At 49.5% G+C, this 17500-nt stretch overlaps 2 protein-coding genes across 3 annotated transcripts; one reads left to right on the forward strand and one right to left on the reverse strand.

Moving 5' to 3' along the window:
* Nucleotides 1-825: 825 nt before the first annotated feature.
* On the reverse strand, nt 826-3560 carry cycsb (cytochrome c, somatic b). 2 transcript variants are annotated; one of them, XM_083690737.1, is made up of 3 exons: nt 3435-3560; nt 1756-1933; nt 826-1415 (listed from the first exon to the last, which is right to left on the reverse strand). In XM_083690737.1, exons 2-3 carry the CDS (start codon nt 1922-1924, stop codon nt 1270-1272), a joined length of 315 nt encoding a protein of 104 aa, XP_083546863.1. In that variant the 5' UTR covers nt 1925-1933; nt 3435-3560; the 3' UTR covers nt 826-1269. The 2 variants fall into 2 exon arrangements, with proteins under 2 accessions (XP_083546863.1, XP_083546864.1); XM_083690738.1 differs by having other exon boundaries at nt 1756-1930; nt 3435-3506.
* A 3779-nt stretch (nt 3561-7339) lies between these two features.
* rbm45 (RNA binding motif protein 45) lies at nt 7340-13138 on the forward strand. Its single transcript, XM_083690745.1, has 10 exons — nt 7340-7633; nt 8012-8134; nt 8369-8495; nt 8726-8851; nt 10823-10993; nt 11141-11270; nt 11510-11606; nt 11729-11886; nt 12217-12443; nt 12874-13138. Exons 1-9 carry the CDS (start codon nt 7355-7357, stop codon nt 12407-12409), a joined length of 1404 nt encoding a protein of 467 aa, XP_083546871.1. The 5' UTR covers nt 7340-7354; the 3' UTR covers nt 12410-12443; nt 12874-13138.
* Nucleotides 13139-17500: the final 4362 nt, after the last annotated feature.

Below are 17500 nucleotides of genomic sequence, written 5' to 3' on the forward strand. Positions count from 1 at the left end.
AGAATACTGGACAGGCAACCATGTAGCAGATGGATGATCTAACTTCCTCACACCTGGAAAATAATCACCCATTATGCTGATCTTTATAATGTCCCTCACCTCACCCTTCTCCCTCCCCACCCCTTCTCCCTCCCCTCACCCTTCTCCCTCCCCACCCCTTCTCCCTCACCTCACCCTTCTCCCTCACCCCCCTCACCTCACCCTTCTCCCTCACCTCACCCCCCTCACCTCACCCTTCTCCCTCACCCCCCTCACCTCACCCTTCTCCCTCACCTCACCTCACCCTTCTCCTTCACCCCCCTCACCTCACCTCACCCTTCTCCTTCACCCCCCTCACCTCACCTCACCCCCCTCACCCTTCTCCTTCACCCCCCTCACCTCACCTCACCCCCCTCACCTCACCTCACCCTTCTCCTTCACCCCCCTCACCTCACCTCACCCCCCTCACCTCACCTCACCCTTCTCCTTCACCCCCCTCACCTCACCTCACCCCCCTCACCTCACCCTTCTCCTTCACCCCCCTCACCTCACCTCACCCCCCTCACCTCACCCTTCTCCTTCACCCCCCTCACCTCACCCTTCTCCTTCACCCCCCTCACCTCACCTCACCCCCCTCACCTCACCCTTCTCCCTCACCCCCCTCACCTCACCTCACCCTTCTCCCTCACCCCCCTCACCTCACCTCACCCCCCTCACCCCCCAGACCATTAGTCCTCCTCAGCCAGAGGGGGCTGTATACTCACTGGCAGGTGACATTAACATGCCGCTCCCAATGTCACTTTATAACACCACTCCTTACATCAGTAAACAGACACCACCACAGTCCACACTTCATCAGTTTATTCATCAATTCCTTCAGTAGCTAGCTTAGTACAGCCACTTCCTCAATCACAAGCAGCCTTCTGAAGTTCTCCCTTCTGTCCATCAGTCGTACCAGTGCAGTAAAATAAGTTAACTTTCAACAGCCTCTGTGAAACCAGGGGATACAGTCATCCTTCAGTAACCACGGTAACCACTAACAGATGAAACATGGCTGACGTCTCTGTATTCGCAGGATGACATCATCATCAAGTGACATTCAATTTCTTTCATGAGTAGTGAGATGGACTGGTTGCTGTGACAACACCAGTCCTGGCCAGTACAGTAGAGTGACTATTGTCTCGTAGATTTGTACAGATCCAAAAAGAAAAGAAAAAAAAAAACGACAAAAAAAAAAAAAAAACAAGACTAAAACACATCGAACTTAAATAACTTTCTCATAAACTAGTTTTATGATGTTGCGTCTTTCAAATATGCGACCAGATCCGCTCGCTCGCCTTTCTTCTTGATGCCAGCGAAGATCATCTTGGTTCCAGGAATGTACTTCTTGGGGTTCTCCAGATACTCCATGAGGGTGCCCTCCCCCCACACGATGCCTGGACCAACAGGAAATGACCTTGTTACTGACACACCAAGGACAATTTCATTTCATTTACATTGAAGTCACGTTTTTCCAAAGCGGTTTACAATAAGTACATTGTTCCATAAGAACCAGTGCCATCGACAGTCACAGTGCTGGAGGACAAGAAGCTCGATGGTACATCAACACAATACTCCCAAAATGACCCTAAACTGGAATCATGATAAGTAATTGTTTGAAAAACATCAACATCTTAAACTAAATTGGGAACAATGTTAATCTCAACTCCTGTCATGATTACAAAGTAAATAGTGTAGCAGCTGTTGTTAATTCCCAGGGTTTCTGAGGAGCCCGACCTTTGGCCTTGTTGGCGTCCGTGTAGGAGAAGCCCTCCGCCTGGCCCGTCTTCCGCCCGAACAGACCCCACAGGTTGGGACCCACTTTGTGCTTGCCCCCCTCCTCCACCGTGTGGCACTGGGCGCATTTCTGAACGAAAGCCTTCTTTCCCTTCGCAACATCCGCCATGGTAGCCTGCTGAAGAAATGACACCCGGCGTCAGACAGTCGGTACCTGCTTATTACTCCCTTATTACTCCCTTATTACTCCCTTATTACTTGGTTTCGATATCTGGTCCTCAGGTCGAATTAAGTTTACTAGCAGGCAGACTGGGCCTCCCCCTCCTCCTCCTGCCCTCCTCCTCCTCCCCGTCCCCCACCTCCTCCTCCACCTCCCCCCCCTCCTCCTCCTCCTCTTCCCCCTCCTCCTTCCTGCTTGGAGGAGGATAACTTCACCAGGTCGAATTAAGTTAACTAGCAGGCTGACTGGGCCTTCCCCTCTCCTCCTCCTCCCCCACCTCCTCCTCCCCGTCCCCCACCACCTCCTCCTCTCCCACCTCCTCCTCCCCGTCCCCCACCACCTCCTCCTCCCCCACCTCCTCCTTCCTGCTTGGAGGAGGATAACTTCACCTTCACTGACCCGCAGTTAAACTAACTATCCACTGGGTGCTGCTAGCCGTGTTGCTATGCTAGCCTGTGTGTTGCTATGCTAACCGTGTTGCTATGGTAGCCTGTGTGTTGCTATGCTAACCGTGTTGCTATGCTAGCCTGTGTGTTGCTATGCTAGCCTGTGTCGCTCCCGGCGGGCTGCGCGGGACGGTGCTGTCTGTCTGTCTGTCTGTCTGTCTGTCTGTCTGTCTGTCTGTCTGCCAACACCCGCTTTCTGAACCACGGTTGGTCTTAACGACGTCCCGCTACCGAGGGGACCGATAACGGTATTAGGCAACCGATAAGCTACGGGTTTAATGGGTTTAACACCGTAAGGATGCGACCCGCTGCTACCAACATGGCGGGCGGTTACAACTCCACTCAGCATCATTCAAGGGCATAAATACACCGTTACACCGACCCGTTATACCAACCCGTTATACCAACCCGTTACACCGACCCGTTATACCAACCCGTTACACCGACCCGTTACACCGACCCGTTATACCAACCCGTTACACCGACCCGTTATACCGACCCGTTACACCGACCCGTTACACCGACCCGTTACACCGACCCGTTATACCGACCCGTTACACCGAGACACTTAATCAAACCTTCAGCATGAACATCATCAATCTATCACTGATTTAAACCGGTTGAGACAGAAAGGCACCGTAGAGTCAGGGACAAGATGAATATACAGCTCGCTAGAGCCGCTATTAAAGCGCTACCGCCGGTAGTACCGGGCTCAGACGGTCGAGCACGGCGGAGGTTTATCAATTAGAAAAGCACTTTGAGTCACACCATTAACTGTATTAAACCGATAAACGAGCGTGGAGGTGTAGAACCTGTCCACTGTTAGCGGCAGCAAAGCAATCCACCGCTGAGCTATTCTTCAAAGGGACCAGCGACACCGTTAGGAGCGTCTCCCGTTCTCCAGCCCGTTATATCTGCCGTTAATTACGGTGGAACGGCGCGGCTGATGGACGCGGTAGATACACATTCATACAGCATCTGAAACATTGTGTTAAATATGAAACAAATGGTACCTTCGATTAAAATGTGATTCCTTAAAATCCCGCCAAGGTCCGGTCGGTCGGCAGTCAGCTCGGTTCTGCGGGTAACGGAAGGTCACATCCCGGTAGAGGCACCGGTGTTTGACGTCACAGTCAGGCGGTGCCCGACCACGTGGTCCTGCGGCTCCATTCCGCAGCGCGAGCCTCAAGGACAAGCAGCCACGGTTATCTGAGCGCGCGACAAACCGGTTCAGGAGGAAAAGCTCCGTGCGGTCAACCGGGACGGGCCGCACTGTTATACAGACGGGTTTGGGGGGACGCCAACATCTCATTATGACCTTGCTTCACAGTTGTTTTAACTGCAAACCCCCTCCCCCAAAAAACATATTTTTACAGACTGTGCTTTTGTTTTACTTTTTATTTATCCATCTATTCTTCCCTCCACGTTCTCTCCATGGAATGTAGTGTCTTTGAGTACTGAGAAAAAAGCTATACAAAATAAATGCATAATAATAATAATAATAATGATTGATGATGATGATGATGATGATGATGATTATTATTATGATTATTATTATCATTCATTCATTCCTCATCTGCCTGCTGGTGTTAGGATGTAAACTGAGGACACCATGGTTTTACAGGGGACACGTTTTAGACGCACGTCGACTTGTCAGACAATCTATCGGCCTTATGTTAAACTGGCCGGAGTCGACGTGATTGAATACAAAATGACACTGATATTGTTTTAATAACTTTCCTATGGCTACTGGTTGGCTGGACATCAGATAGGCTACAGACAGTATGAGCCGCTAATTAATAATATTTCCCTACACTTACCTAAAAATAAAACATGTTAGGCTAAGCCTAACAGTGTGTGCCTGTCCTCCAGAATAATTACCCATGATGTATGTGTGTTTATGGCTATTATTACCAAGGAGTCTCCTAGTTCTGAACTCAGACAACTTAGAAATGCCTCCTTCACAGATGACCGATAGTTTTCAACAGATTATTACAACCATGTTGCACTAAGGAGCGCAAAAGGAGATCTTCTCTGCCTCCCGCAATAAGACTGTCCAACTCCTCCTCCAGCTGCTCCATCAGGGTGATCAGAGTCAGGCTGGGGGATGTTAAATCATACTAGACTGTTCTTACTGTATAGAATGTTTCAGATGTCTATTTTATTCTATTATTCTATTGTCACTTTATTTTGTTGTTGTTGTTGTTGTTGTTGTTTGTGATGTGAGCTGCTGGTTACGCCTTAATTTCCCCTCGGGGATCAATAAAGTACCTATCTATCTAGCTAGCTAGGGCTTTGAAACATACACTATAATTAATAACTAGAAAAAGAAATTCCAAAAGAATGTCTGTGGGGTTGCAAAGTCTTATTTTGGTATTTTAAAGATGGTTTGGATGATAGATAGATAGATAGATAGATAGATAGATAGATAGATAGATAGATACCTTGATTTGTTGGGAAGTTTAAAGAAAGTGAGAGTTGTATTTTAGTAGCAGATAAAGTTAAAGATGGCTTGATTGGCTGGAGGGATGGTTGAATGGTTGGTTGGCTTGTCAACTAAATATTGAATTAAAATATTTAGCTTGGAAACTTTGTTAACTTTGGGGTGAAACGTCCCGTCAGTTCAGGGTGAACAGGAAGGCAGGAGTTAAATTATTATCTGTAATACTTACCTGGCAAACCCAACCTTTGGGCAAAATACAAGTAAATGACTAAATACTGCCCAGTCCAGTCTGTCTCCAGAAGGGAGAAGAGTGTCTCCTCTTATGATCTGAAGTCTATGACACAGGACTTATGTATATTCAAATGTTTTGATTGCGAGTTTGTGATAAAATGGTAAATTCTGCAATTTGCTTTATCATGTTTTTCAATAGTTGAAAGGTTAGATAGATATAAGGTTGAATGTTTTTGGAGTTAGAAAAAGCGTAATAGTTTTAAGGGTTTAATGGGTATCAGAAAGCTTTTATCAGGGTTGATGATGATTTTTGGGGTAGTTGAAAGAAAGTGAGATAGGTTGGTTATGTTAGTTTGGTGGATGAATGGATAGATGAAAGAGAGGATGGATGGATGAAAGAGAGGATGGATGGATGAAAGAGAGGATGGATGGATGAGAGAGAGGATGGATGAAAGAGAGGATGGATGAAAGAGAGGATGGATGGATGAAAGAGGAGATGGATGGATGAAAGAGGAGATGGATGGATGAGAGAGAGGATGGATGGATGAAAGAGAGGATGGATGGATGAGAGAGAGGATGGATGAAAGAGGAGATGGATGGATGAGAGAGGAGATGGATGGATGAAAGAGAGGATGGATGAAAGAGAGGATGGATGGATGAGAGAGAGGATGGATGGATGAGAGAGGATGGATGGATGAAAGAGGAGATGGATGAAAGAGGAGATGGATGGATGAGAGAGAGGATGGATGGATGAAAGAGGAGATGGATGAAAGAGGAGATGGATGGATGAGAGAGAGGATGGATGGATGAGAGAGGAGATGGATGGATGAGAGAGAGGATGGATGGATGAAAGAGGAGATGGATGAAAGAGGAGATGGATGGATGAGAGAGAGGATGGATGAAAGAGGAGATGGATGGATGAAAGAGAGGATGGATGGATGAAAGAGAGGATGGATGGATGAAAGAGGAGATGGATGGATGAAAGAGAGGATGGATGGATGAGAGAGAGGATGGATGGATGAGAGAGGATGGATGGATGAAAGAGAGGATGGATGGATGAGAGAGAGGATGGATGGATGAGATAGGAGATGGATGGATGAGATAGGGGAGGTATACAAAGATCAATACAATGAAGCGGTTAATCAGTGTGGGTTATGATGCTAGGTAGTTGAAAGGTTATATATATATATAAGGTTGGAAAGGTAGAAGGTTAGATAGAAAGATAGATAGATAGATAGATAGATAGATAGATAGATAGATAGATACCTGTATGATGAGCCTGGGGTAGTTCAGTAGTGTGGGTAATGGGTTCGCTGGTTGAGTGGTTGAGAGTGGTAGAGTTGGTTGGTTGAGTGGTTGAGAGTGGTAGGGTTGGTTGGTTGAGTGGTTGAGAGTGGTAGAGTTGGTTGGTTGAGTGGTTGAGAGTGGTAGAGTTGGTTGGTTGAGTGGTTGAGAGTGGTAGGGTTGGTTGGTTGAGTGGTTGAGAGTGGTAGAGTTGGTTGGTTGAGTGGTTGAGAGTGGTAGGGTTGGTTGGTTGAGTGGTTGAGAGTGGTAGAGTTGGTTGGTTGAGTGGTTGAGAGTGGTAGGGTTGGTTGGTTGAGTGGTTGAGAGTGGTAGATTTGGTTGGTTGAGTGGTTGAGAGTGGTAGAGTTGGTTGGTTGAGTGGTTGAGAGTGGTAGGGTTGGTTGGTTGAGTGGTTGAGAGTGGTAGAGTTGGTTGGTTGAGTGGTTGAGAGTGGTAGAACTGATAGCAAAGACAGTGCATTGTTGTATAATCATTCTAAGAATGTGTTCAGAATCAGAATCAGAATTCTTTTATTTGGCCAAGTATATTTGGGAAATTGACTTGGTGAGGTTGGTGCATGGACATAAAAAAAAAAGCAAATATTGACAAACAATTTACAAAATAGCAAAATATTAACAGCAGGTCTCCTGTTGTTTTTATTCAAGAGTTGTGAAAGTTCCATAGCAGTTGCAGTAACAATGAAGCTCTCAGAATTGGAATAATAATAATAATAATAACAATAATAACAATAACAACAACAATAACAGTTATTATAGCAATAATAGTAATAGTAGTAATAGTAATAATAGTAATAATAATAATAATAATAATAATAATTAGTGGTACTAGTTGTACTGAGGGAATGAACGGTTGGAACACGTGACCGTTGTCGACGTCCCAGCGCGTCACGGCTGAGGTCAGAAAAGGCCCCGCCCAGCCTGGTGACGTAGCCAGAAGGACGCTGAGCGGTAGAAAATGGAGGAGTTCTCTTCATCCAAACCCCCCACCGAAAACCTCGACGACCCCCCCAACAGCCGCCTGTTCCTCGTCACCAGTCGCTCAGTCTCGGAGGATGTTATCCGCGATAACTTCTCCGTGTTCGGGGACATCCAGGGGATCTGGGTGGTTAAAGACAAGCAGACGAAGGAGTCCAAAGGAGTGTCGTACGTCAAGTTCGCCAAGTCCTCTCAGGCGTGCGCCGCCATGGAGGAGATGCACGGGAAATGCCTGCTGGACGGAACGAAACCCATCAAAGTTAGTAACCAGCGGTCATACACGTTATACTGTATAACGTTGAACACACACACACACACACACACACACACACACACACACACACACACACACACACACACACACACACACACTCACTATCAGTGTCTGGTTTCCACACACACTGACTGAAGACTTGTTTCAGCAAAAATCCAAATTCAAATTGTAGAAACCGTTGGCGTTGCTGAAACAAGTCTTCAGTCAGTCAGTGAATCAGTCAGTCAGTGAATCAGTCAGTCAGTGAATCAGTCAGTCAGTCAGTGTGTCTGATTGTAGAATCTAGCGACTCTTCCTGCATTTCACGCGTTGCCAGGCTGAAGCTAGCTAGCTAGGTAGCTAACATGGCTGCTGGTGTCGCAGGTGTTCATCGCCCAGTCGCGGTCGTCTGGTCGCCATAGAGACGTGGAGGACGAGGAGCTGACCAGGATATTTGTGATGATCCCCAAAACCTTCTCAGAGGAAGACCTCAAAGACACCTTCAAGGTAGCTATGTGACTGACCTTACAACATATCGCTGTTAGCGTTTCCCCTAGTGGTGAAACAACCTCACTGCTGCAAGGCCTTGGACACACTGACCACAGGGGAGGCTGCTGGAGGTAGAAATTGGAGGACCGAGGGTTCATTGTGATGAATGGAATGGTATCAATGAGCCTGTCCTCCGATTTCTACATCCACCAGCCTCCCCTGGTAGACGATTCCCTGATGTGTGTTTTGCAGGACTATGGGGATATTGAATACTGTGTGATCATAAAGAACAAGACCACAGGAGAGAGTAAAGGCTTGGGCTACGTCAGGTACAACAAGCCCTCCCAGGCTGCCCAGGCCATCGAGAACTGTGACCGAAGTAAGAGTCAAAGCAAAGCCATGCAAGTTTAATCTCTCTCCTTCTGTCTCTCTCTCCTTCTGTCTCTCTCTCCTGTCTCTCTCTTTCTCTCTCTCTCCTTCTGTATAGCTGGTGTATTAACGGTGTAATAGGTGTATAGCTGGTGTATTAACGGTGTAATAGGTGTATAGCTGGTGTATTAACGGTGTAATAGGTGTATAGCTGGTGTATTAACGGTGGCGTTCCTCCAGCCTACAGAGCCATCCTGGCTGAACCCCGCAGTAAGAACACGTCGGCAGACAGCGACTACCCCAACAGCTCCAGGTCTGATCACATGACCTGTGACATGGGTGTCAACCCCTACCCCTTCGGAATGTGTACGTCAACATCTTCTACAACATCAATAACATCAATATCAATAACATCAATATTAATAACATCAATATTAATAACATCATATCAGTAAACAACAACATATCAATATCAGTAGAACATTAATATCAGTAGAACATGAACATCAGTAGAACATTAATATCAGTAGAGCATGAACATCAGTAGAACAATAACAATAATAATACATTTGATTTGATTGGTGCCTTTCTGAACACCCAAGGGGTCACCTGACAGTAGACTAAAAATACATTAAAAGTACAATTAAAATCAAGGAGATAAAAAAAAAAAAAAATGCAACATGTTTAAACATAATAACAAAGCAGCAACAACAAGACATGAACAGCATAAATACAGAGTATAAAACAACAAGACAGGGCAGGAAACCGTAGGAGGCAGACAGCAGTAGGACAGGGAACAGTGAGGGGCAGTTTCCAGTCGGGGAGAAGGGTCAGTTGTAGGCTGTGGTGAACAGGTGTGTTTGGAGCAGTTTTTTTGAATGAATGCAGTGTGTCTGCATGTTTTGTGCTGGGGGGAGAGTTCCAGAGTCTGGGGGCAGCAGAGCTGAAGGCTCGCGCGCCCATTTCCCTGAGTTGGGTTGGAGGGATGGAGAGAAGGCCGGCTGAGGAGGAGTGAAGCGTGCGGGTAGGGGTGTATTCTTGTAGTAGATGGGAGAGGTAGGGGTGTGTTCTTGTAGTAGATGGGAGAGGTAGGGGTGTATTCTTGTAGTAGATGGGAGAGGTAGGGGTGTATTCTTGTAGTAGATGGGAGAGGTAGGGGTGTATTCTTGTAGTAGATGGGAGAGGTAGGGGTGTATTCTTGTAGTAGATGGGAGAGGTAGGGGTGTGTTCTTGTAGTAGATGGGAGAGGTAGGGGTGTATTCTTGTAGTAGATGGGAGAGGTAGGGGTGTGTTCTTGTAGTAGATGGGAGAGGTAGGGGTGTGTTCTTGTAGTAGATGGGAGAGGTAGGGGTGTATTCTTGTAGTAGATGGGAGAGGTAGGGGTGTGTTCTTGTAGTAGATGGGAGAGGTAGGGGGGGAGGGAGTGAAGGGCTTCGTATGTGAGCAGGAGGATGTTAAAGTCAGTTTGGTATTGGACCGGTAACCAGTATAGCTGCATGAGAATGGGAGGGATGTGGTCATTGGTTTTGGTGCGGGTGAGGATTGGTGCTGCAGTTTTGGATGATTTGTAGTTTACTAAGGAGCTGGGAGGGTCGTCCTGAGAGGAAACCGTTACAGCAGGCCAGTCGGGAGGTGATGAATGCGTGTGTTAAGGTTTCAGCACCGGAGTGAGAGAGTGAAGGGCAGAGTCGGGAGATGTTGCGGAGGTGCAGAAATGCAGTGTGTGTGACAGGGGTACTGGGTGTCCGTCAGTGTGTGTGACAGGTACTGGGTGTCCGTCAGTGTGTGTGACAGGGGTACTGGGTGTCCGTCAGTGTGTGTGACAGGTACTGGGTGTCCGTCAGTGTGTGTGACAGGTACTGGGTGTCCGTCAGTGTGTGTGACAGGTACTGGGTGCTTTTGACAGGGTGGATTTCAGAAAGGCCATCCAGGTCTTGATATCATGGAGGTAGTTGATGAGGGAGGTGGGGGAAGGGGGGCAGATATACAGCTGGGTGGCGTCGGCGTGACAGTGAAAATTGATGCAGTGTTGACGCATCATTCAGCCAAGGGGAGAAGATACATGAAGAATAGAGGACCCAGCACTGACCCCTGGGGGACACCCTGTGGAACTGCAGCTGATGTAGAACATCAACATCAGTAGAACATTAATATCAGTAGAACATTAATATCAGTAGAACATTAATATCAGTAGAACATCAATATCAGTAGAACATTAACATCAGTAGAACATCTCACAGTCCCTCCTTCCCACCTCAGCTTCTGTACCCTGGAAACGTGTTGAATATCGTGGACCCTAACTGGCCTGACGTGAGTGTGTGTCCCTGTCTACCACAGCTGACCAAGGCAGCTATGCCGTAGGGGACTTCCGCAGCAGTGACATCATCACCCGGTGCCTGATGGTGTCGTCGAGGGCAACCGTCACTCAGGAGCAGATCTACGGCCTGTTTGACCTCGTACCTGGGATGGACTACTGTGAGATGCAGAGGGACCCCTACCTCAGCAAAGGTACACACACACACACACACACACCACACCACCTGATTTAAGTACACAAAGTGTACATTACCTGAGCAAAGGAGTACACACACACACCCATGTCACTGATGATGGGGATTGGTTGGTTAATATTCCCCTGCGTCATGTGACCTCCAGGGCACGCTGTGATTCGCTACAACAACCTGGGCTCGGCCGTGTACGCCAAGGAGAAGCTCAACGGGTTTGAGTATCCCCCCGGAAACCGTCTGGTCGTCACGCACATCGACGACGGAGAGGACAGGTCCAGGTAGAGACACACACATCAGGTCAGATAGACAGGTCAGATAGACAGGTCAGATAGACAGGTCTGATGGGAGCTCTGCATGGTAATGTTAGCTTCATAGATTGATGTTTGTGTCCCTGATGATAATAGACCTGTGGTTGAGTAACAATAAACAACATGGTCTGCCCCCTGCCCCTCCCCCTGCCCCTGCCCCTGCCCCCTGCCCCTGCCCCTGCCCCCTGCCCCTGCCCCTGCCCCTCCAGCCCGGTAGGGAAGATGGCCATGCAGTTTGTTGCGGCCCAGATGATGTCCATGGTGTGGAACAGCCCGTCCAGCCAGCAGATGATGAAGGCCGGCTCAGTAAGTCTGCCACTCACAGCTGCTCCCTGCTGACCTGTGTTGAGTTGCTCTCCAGAGGTTTAAAGTGTGTGTCTCTCTCTCTGTGTGTGTGTGTGTGTGTGTGTGTGTGTGTGTGTGTGTAGGGGTACCCCCCAGCCTCTCCCATGCCCCGGGTCCAGACAGACGTGTCTCTGCCGCCCCTGAAGAAGCTAGCGCCACCTGACAGCCGCGTCAAGGAACGCCTCTTCGTGGTCTTCAGCCCCGCCCCCCTCCCCATGGACGTCCTGGAGGACGTGTTCTGGTAACTTCTACCCTCTCCTCCCCTCTCCCCTCACTTCCTCTCCCCTCCTCCCTTCCTGTACTCATAGGTCAGGGTTGTGATGTGGAGGGTTAGGACAGAACCAGACGGACTGCAGGCTGAAGATGATCTCAGTGCTGCAAAGATTGGATGAAACTCACCCTAGAATACCTGTGTGTACCTGTGTGTACCTGTGTGTGTGTGTGTGTGTGTGTGTGTGTGCGCGTGTGTATGCGTGTGTGTATGCGTGTGTGTATGCGTGTGTGTGTGCGTGTGTGTGTGCGTGTGTGTATGCGTGTGTGTGCGTGTGTGCGTGCGTGTGTGTGTGTGTAGCCGGTTTGGCTCCCTGGTGGAGGTGCACCTGGTCCCAGGGAGGAAGGTGGGCTACATGAAGTACTCAGAAAAGCAGAGCGCTGACGACGCCCTGGCCGCCCTCCACGGCCACGTGGTCAACGGGGTCCGCATGAAGGTGATGCTGGCTGACCCGCCCCGCGAGGAGTCCCACAAACGCCCCCGGACCTACTGACCCCGCCCCGCCCAGGACCAGCCCGGGCCGACCGGTAAGTCTCTGGGAGGTAACATGATTCATGGTTTGTATTGACTGAGTGATTTTGGGGTGATTGTATTCTGGGAGGTGGAGGAGTGATTGACAGGTTGATAAGGAACGCTGAATGATGTTTTGGACTGTGTTGGTAAGAGCCTTGTTCTCTAGGTTGCTCCCTGTCTGACCTCTGAATGACCTTTGGAGGCTAAGCTAGGCTAATCCAGCTGGTTGTGTAGCCCTATTGAGGCTAGGCTAAGCTAACCCAGCTGGTTGTGTAGCCCTATTGAGGCTAGGCTAAGCTAACCCAGCTGGTTGTGTAGCCCTATTGAGGCTAGGCTAAGCTAACCCAGCTGGTTGTGTAGCCCTATTGAGGCTAGGCTAAGCTAACCCAGCTGGTTGTGTAGCCAATTGTTGACCCTCTCACAGCCATGTTTTTGTTTCTGCAGAGACGTAGGTGACATGACCGAGGACATGACAGGACAGACTAGAGACACCCTGACAGGACCGGACATCACAGGACAGACTCTACTCAGGACTGACTGCTACTCCACTACCTGTCTCCCTCTCTGTGACACTACCTGTCTCCCTTCCTGCTGTGCCAGCTGTCTCTCAGCTGTGGGGGCATGGTGGTGCAGACAGGACTAGTATACGTATCCCTGTTGAGTGTATGTGTCCCCTGATCCCCTCAATAAACACACCTGATCTCCCTCACGCTGCCCAGTCGTCTGATCTGTTGGTCTCATAGCACAGCACCTGTCCACACACACACACACACACACACACACACACACCTGTCCACACACACACACACACACACACACACACACACACCTGTCAACACACACACACACACACACACCTGTCAACACACACACACACACACCTGTCAACACACACACACACACCTGTCAACACACACACACTAACACACCTGTCAACTGTTATGGAAAATACATTGATAGAACTGTTTAAAGAACATACACTTTCATTTGACTGATACAACTTGTGTAAATACTGTGATTACATTTTCTCCTTTATTACCACACCTCTAAGGTTCGAGAGCCACTATTCTGAGAAACACCGGATGATTGACACCGTATGATTACCATATGGATAGCGGTGGTTTCGGAGGGAGTGGTGGGGGACAGCGACAATAACGGGACAGACACATCTTGCCGACAGGAAGGTGGATAAGTGAAATGTTGAACGCCGATTGATCAATAAGAAAGTCTCCCCATTGTTCTCTCTCTCGCCCACTTCCTGTCTAAGCACAAGCCCGTCAGGTGATAGACATTGTGGCTCCTACCATTTGGTCTTTCATCTGTATAAAAGACAACCTTGAGAATCGCCTCTTCAGACTTTTGCTAAACCGACCCCCGGTTTTACACTGGGCAGCTTGTTTGCAAGTAATAATAAATACCAGATTCAGATATTGTGGCGACTCAGGACTTTATTTCTTGAATCTCACCTCCGAAGAGCTGAGTGGTCACCAACACACATACTAACACACTTGTCACCAACACACACGTGGGGGAGGCTGGAGGATAGGCCAGGGGAGGCTGGGGAGGATGGAGGATAGGCCAGGGGAGGCTGGAGGATAGGCCAGGGGAGGCTGGGGAGGATGGAGGATAGGCCAGGGGAGGCTGAGGGAGGATGGAGGATAGGCCTGGGGAGGATGGAGGATAGGCCAGGGGAGGCTGGGGAGGATGGAGGATAGGCCAGGGGAGGCTGGAGGAGGTAGAAATCTGAGGATTTCCACCATATCCAATACTACAGTTATTATAGACTTGTTGTTATTATAGACTTGTTGTTTCTTGTTGTTATAGAATTGTATTGACCCTAACACTTATTGTGCCTTATTGCTTATTGTGTAATTGTTATATTTTTTATTTGATTCATATTATTTGATATGACACTGCAGAGGAAGCTCTTTCCAAGCATTTCTCTGTAGCCTTTAGATTTCTCTCCTGTGCAACACAGTCCTCTTCCTCTGCTCTGAGGCGGAACGCAGGGCAACACACTCCCAGGAGGTGTCTGGACACATTGATGACCTGTGCTGCTTCTGTGTGTGTGTCTGTGCTGCTTCTCTGTGTGTCTGTGCTGCTTCTCTGTGTGTCTGTGTGTGTCTGTACTGCTTCTCTGTGTGTGTCTGTGGTGTTGGAGTATTACTGAGGTTTAGAGCTGCCGTCTCTTGCCACTAGAGGGCAGGCTGTTATTGTTGTGACAGATACTTGGAAACGATATCACACACACACACACACACACACACACACACACACATTCTGCATAGTTCGGGTCTATTTAGACTTGGACTCTGAATTCTTTTCTTCTTACTCATTGTTTTGTCTCAAGGGCCAAAGCTGTGCACCACCACTAGTGTACAGCTGTGTCTTTATGAGGAGAATGATCACACCGGTCAGTGAAACACTACTTACCAGAAACCCGCACAGCATAATAAACTTGATATTAATGTGGAAGTTTAATGGGGGAAAATTAATATCACAAACATTTCTATTTAGTGCGTGACAATTTTATCTCGAAAATGATCATATTTTGATAGAATTTCGATCGCTATGAGTGACTTCATTATATCATTATGTCATTTATTAATTATATAAAGTATCCGCTGATGCTTCTATTTTCATCCTTCGCTACGAGCGACATGATATCATAGTTGGCCTCCGTCCCGGTGTCCGTGACTCGGTCGGTCCGTTCCAGAGTCCCGCTGCTCCGTGATCTGCTCCGGTTCTTCCTCCTCACCGCAGTCTTCCTGCGGCAGGGAGGAGCTGTCATCACCGCCCCTCCGCATCCTCTAAGACCCGTCAATGAGCTAGCAGGTTACCGCTGCCGTTACCGTACCTGCGCGTCCTCACCGCCCCACCGCCGGTAAGAAGAGCGGCAGCGACACGACAACCAGGACAAAGGACCAACCTCGTCTCAGAGAGGAGCGACATGTTGAGAAGCTCAGCCGCCGCTGGTGAGTGTGCTGGCCGGTTAGCCGCTGTGTGTGACAGCTGTGTCCAGCAGGTTGAACCGCTGAGGTCAGTAGCTGTGTGTCTGATGGTCAGTCTGGCGGTAACGTCCTCCTCCAGGTTTGATATTAGCAGCTTTCTTACTGCAGCGCCGTGTCTGTTGTTGTCAGTAGTGACGGTGTTGCAGTGTCAGAGGTGAACCCACACCTAGAGAGGTGCTTCCAGAAGGATCTACTACGTAGCTAAAGCTAGTCAAGTGGTTGAGAGCACAGGGTGACATGGTACCGGGTCAGAGCAGGTCCAGGCTCAGGACAGGGCAGGTCCAGGCTCAGGACAGGGCAGGTCCAGGCTCAGGACAGGGCAGGTCCAGGCTCAGGACAGGGCAGGTCCAGGCTCAGGACAGGGCAGGTCCAGGCTCAGGGCAGGTCCAGGCTCAGGACAGGGCAGGTCCAGGCTCAGGGCAGGTCCAGGCTCAGGACAGGGCAGGTCCAGGCTCAGGACAGGGCAGGTCCAGGCTCAGGACAGGGCAGGTCCAGGCTCAGAGCAGGTCCAGGCTCAGGACAGGGCAGGTCCAGGCTCAGGGCAGGTCCAGGCTCAGAGCAGGTCCAGGCTCAGGACAGGGCAGGTCCAGGCTCAGGACAGGGCAGGTCCAGGCTCAGGACAGGGCAGGTCCAGGCTCAGGGCAGGTCCAGGCTCAGGACAGGGCAGGTCCAGGCTCAGAGCAGGTCCAGGCTCAGGACAGGGCAGGTCCAGGCTCAGGGCAGGTCCAGGCTCAGGGCAGGTCCAGGCTCAGGACAGGGCAGGTCCAGGCTCAGGACAGGGCAGGTCCAGGCTCAGGACAGGGCAGGTCCAGGCTCAGGGCAGGTCCAGGCTCAGGGCAGGTCCAGGCTCAGGACAGGGCAGGTCCAGGCTCAGAGCAGGTCAGGTCCAGGCTCAGGACAGGGCAGGTCCAGGCTCAGGGCAGGTCCAGGCTCAGGGCAGGTCCAGGCTCAGGGCAGGTCCAGGCTCAGAGCAGGTCCAGGCTCAGGGCAGGTCCAGGCTCAGGACAGCGCAGGTCCAGGCTCAGGGCAGGTCCAGGCTCAGGACAGGGCAGGTCCAGGCTCAGGGCAGGTCAGGTCCAGGCTCAGAGCAGGTCCAGGCTCAGGGCAGGTCAGGTCCAGGGTCAGGACTTTTGTACTTCACACGTTTTTGTTGAGGGATTACACACTTATTTCGAATTACACTGTGCATGTGCGCGTGTGTGTTGCACCATCCAGAGATGGTCTATCCAGTGTCCCATACAGCCCTGGGCTTCAGCACTGAGCAGGTTTCTATAGTAGGGCACAGTGAATGAGAGAGAGAGAGAGAGGGAGGGAGGTGTTTTGTAGCAAAGCTGCCCAGTCTGGTTAGGTGACCTAGGACAGGAGTCTTGGGTAGGGTTAGTCACAGGCTAGTACATACAGCCCTAGACTATAGTACTGATGGGTTAGGACTATAGTACAGTACAGGCTAGTACACATGAGCCCTAGAGTAGTCCTGTAGAGATGGGTTAGGCCTGTACAGTACGGTGCAGGAGGGAGTGTGTTGTTTCTAAGAGTCAGCAGGTCAGGGTTATAATTACACACGTGCAGTCTTTTACAGCAGGCAGTATTCCGAGACCTTAATGAGCCTTTAAAGCTGAATGTGACCCTGTAATCCAGTGGATTTGTTGTTTTCATTATTCAATAGTCGACATGTTCACAAAAAATCGTGTTTTAAAACGTCCTCTGAGTCAAAATATCTGGCTTTTCATGCCCTAATCAGTCCTGATGTTCCAAACTGGCCATTTGATTCAATTCCTACAACTCCCAAGATTCCCCTCTCCCTCCCACACCAGGTCAGAGTAGAGCAGGTCAGAGTAGAGCAGGTCAGAGTAGAGTAGAGTAGAGCAGGTCAGCAGGTCAGAGCAGAGCAGGTCAGAGCAGAGTAGAGTAGAGCAGGTCAGAGTAGAGCAGGTCAGAGTAGAGCAGGTCAGAGTAGAGTAGAGTAGAGCAGGTCAGCAGGTCAGAGTAGAGCAGGTCAGAGTAGAGCAGGTCAGAGTAGAGCAGGTCAGAGTAGAGCAGGTTGGAGTGCAAAAACTCAA

This window comes from Argentina silus (assembly GCF_951799395.1).
Source record: "Argentina silus genome assembly, chromosome: 19".
Classification (NCBI taxonomy): Eukaryota; Metazoa; Chordata; class Actinopteri; order Argentiniformes; family Argentinidae; genus Argentina; species Argentina silus.

What these genes read in the sequence shown, in the direction of transcription:
- cycsb (XM_083690737.1), bottom strand. Translation starts at nt 1,924, where the DNA reads ATGGCGGATGTTGCGAAGGGAAAGAAGGCTTTCGTTCAGAAATGCGCC. An exon ending in GGACGCCAACAAGGCCAAAG is followed by an intron (nt 1,416 to 1,755) that starts GTCGGGCTCCTC and finishes CTGTTGGTCCAG; the next exon opens with GCATCGTGTGGGGGGAGGGC.
- rbm45 (XM_083690745.1), top strand. Translation starts at nt 7,355, where the DNA reads ATGGAGGAGTTCTCTTCATCCAAACCCCCCACCGAAAACCTCGACGAC. An exon ending in CATCGAGAACTGTGACCGAA is followed by an intron (nt 8,496 to 8,725) that starts GTAAGAGTCAAA and finishes GCGTTCCTCCAG; the next exon opens with CCTACAGAGCCATCCTGGCT. An exon ending in GGACCCCTACCTCAGCAAAG is followed by an intron (nt 10,994 to 11,140) that starts GTACACACACAC and finishes TGTGACCTCCAG; the next exon opens with GGCACGCTGTGATTCGCTAC.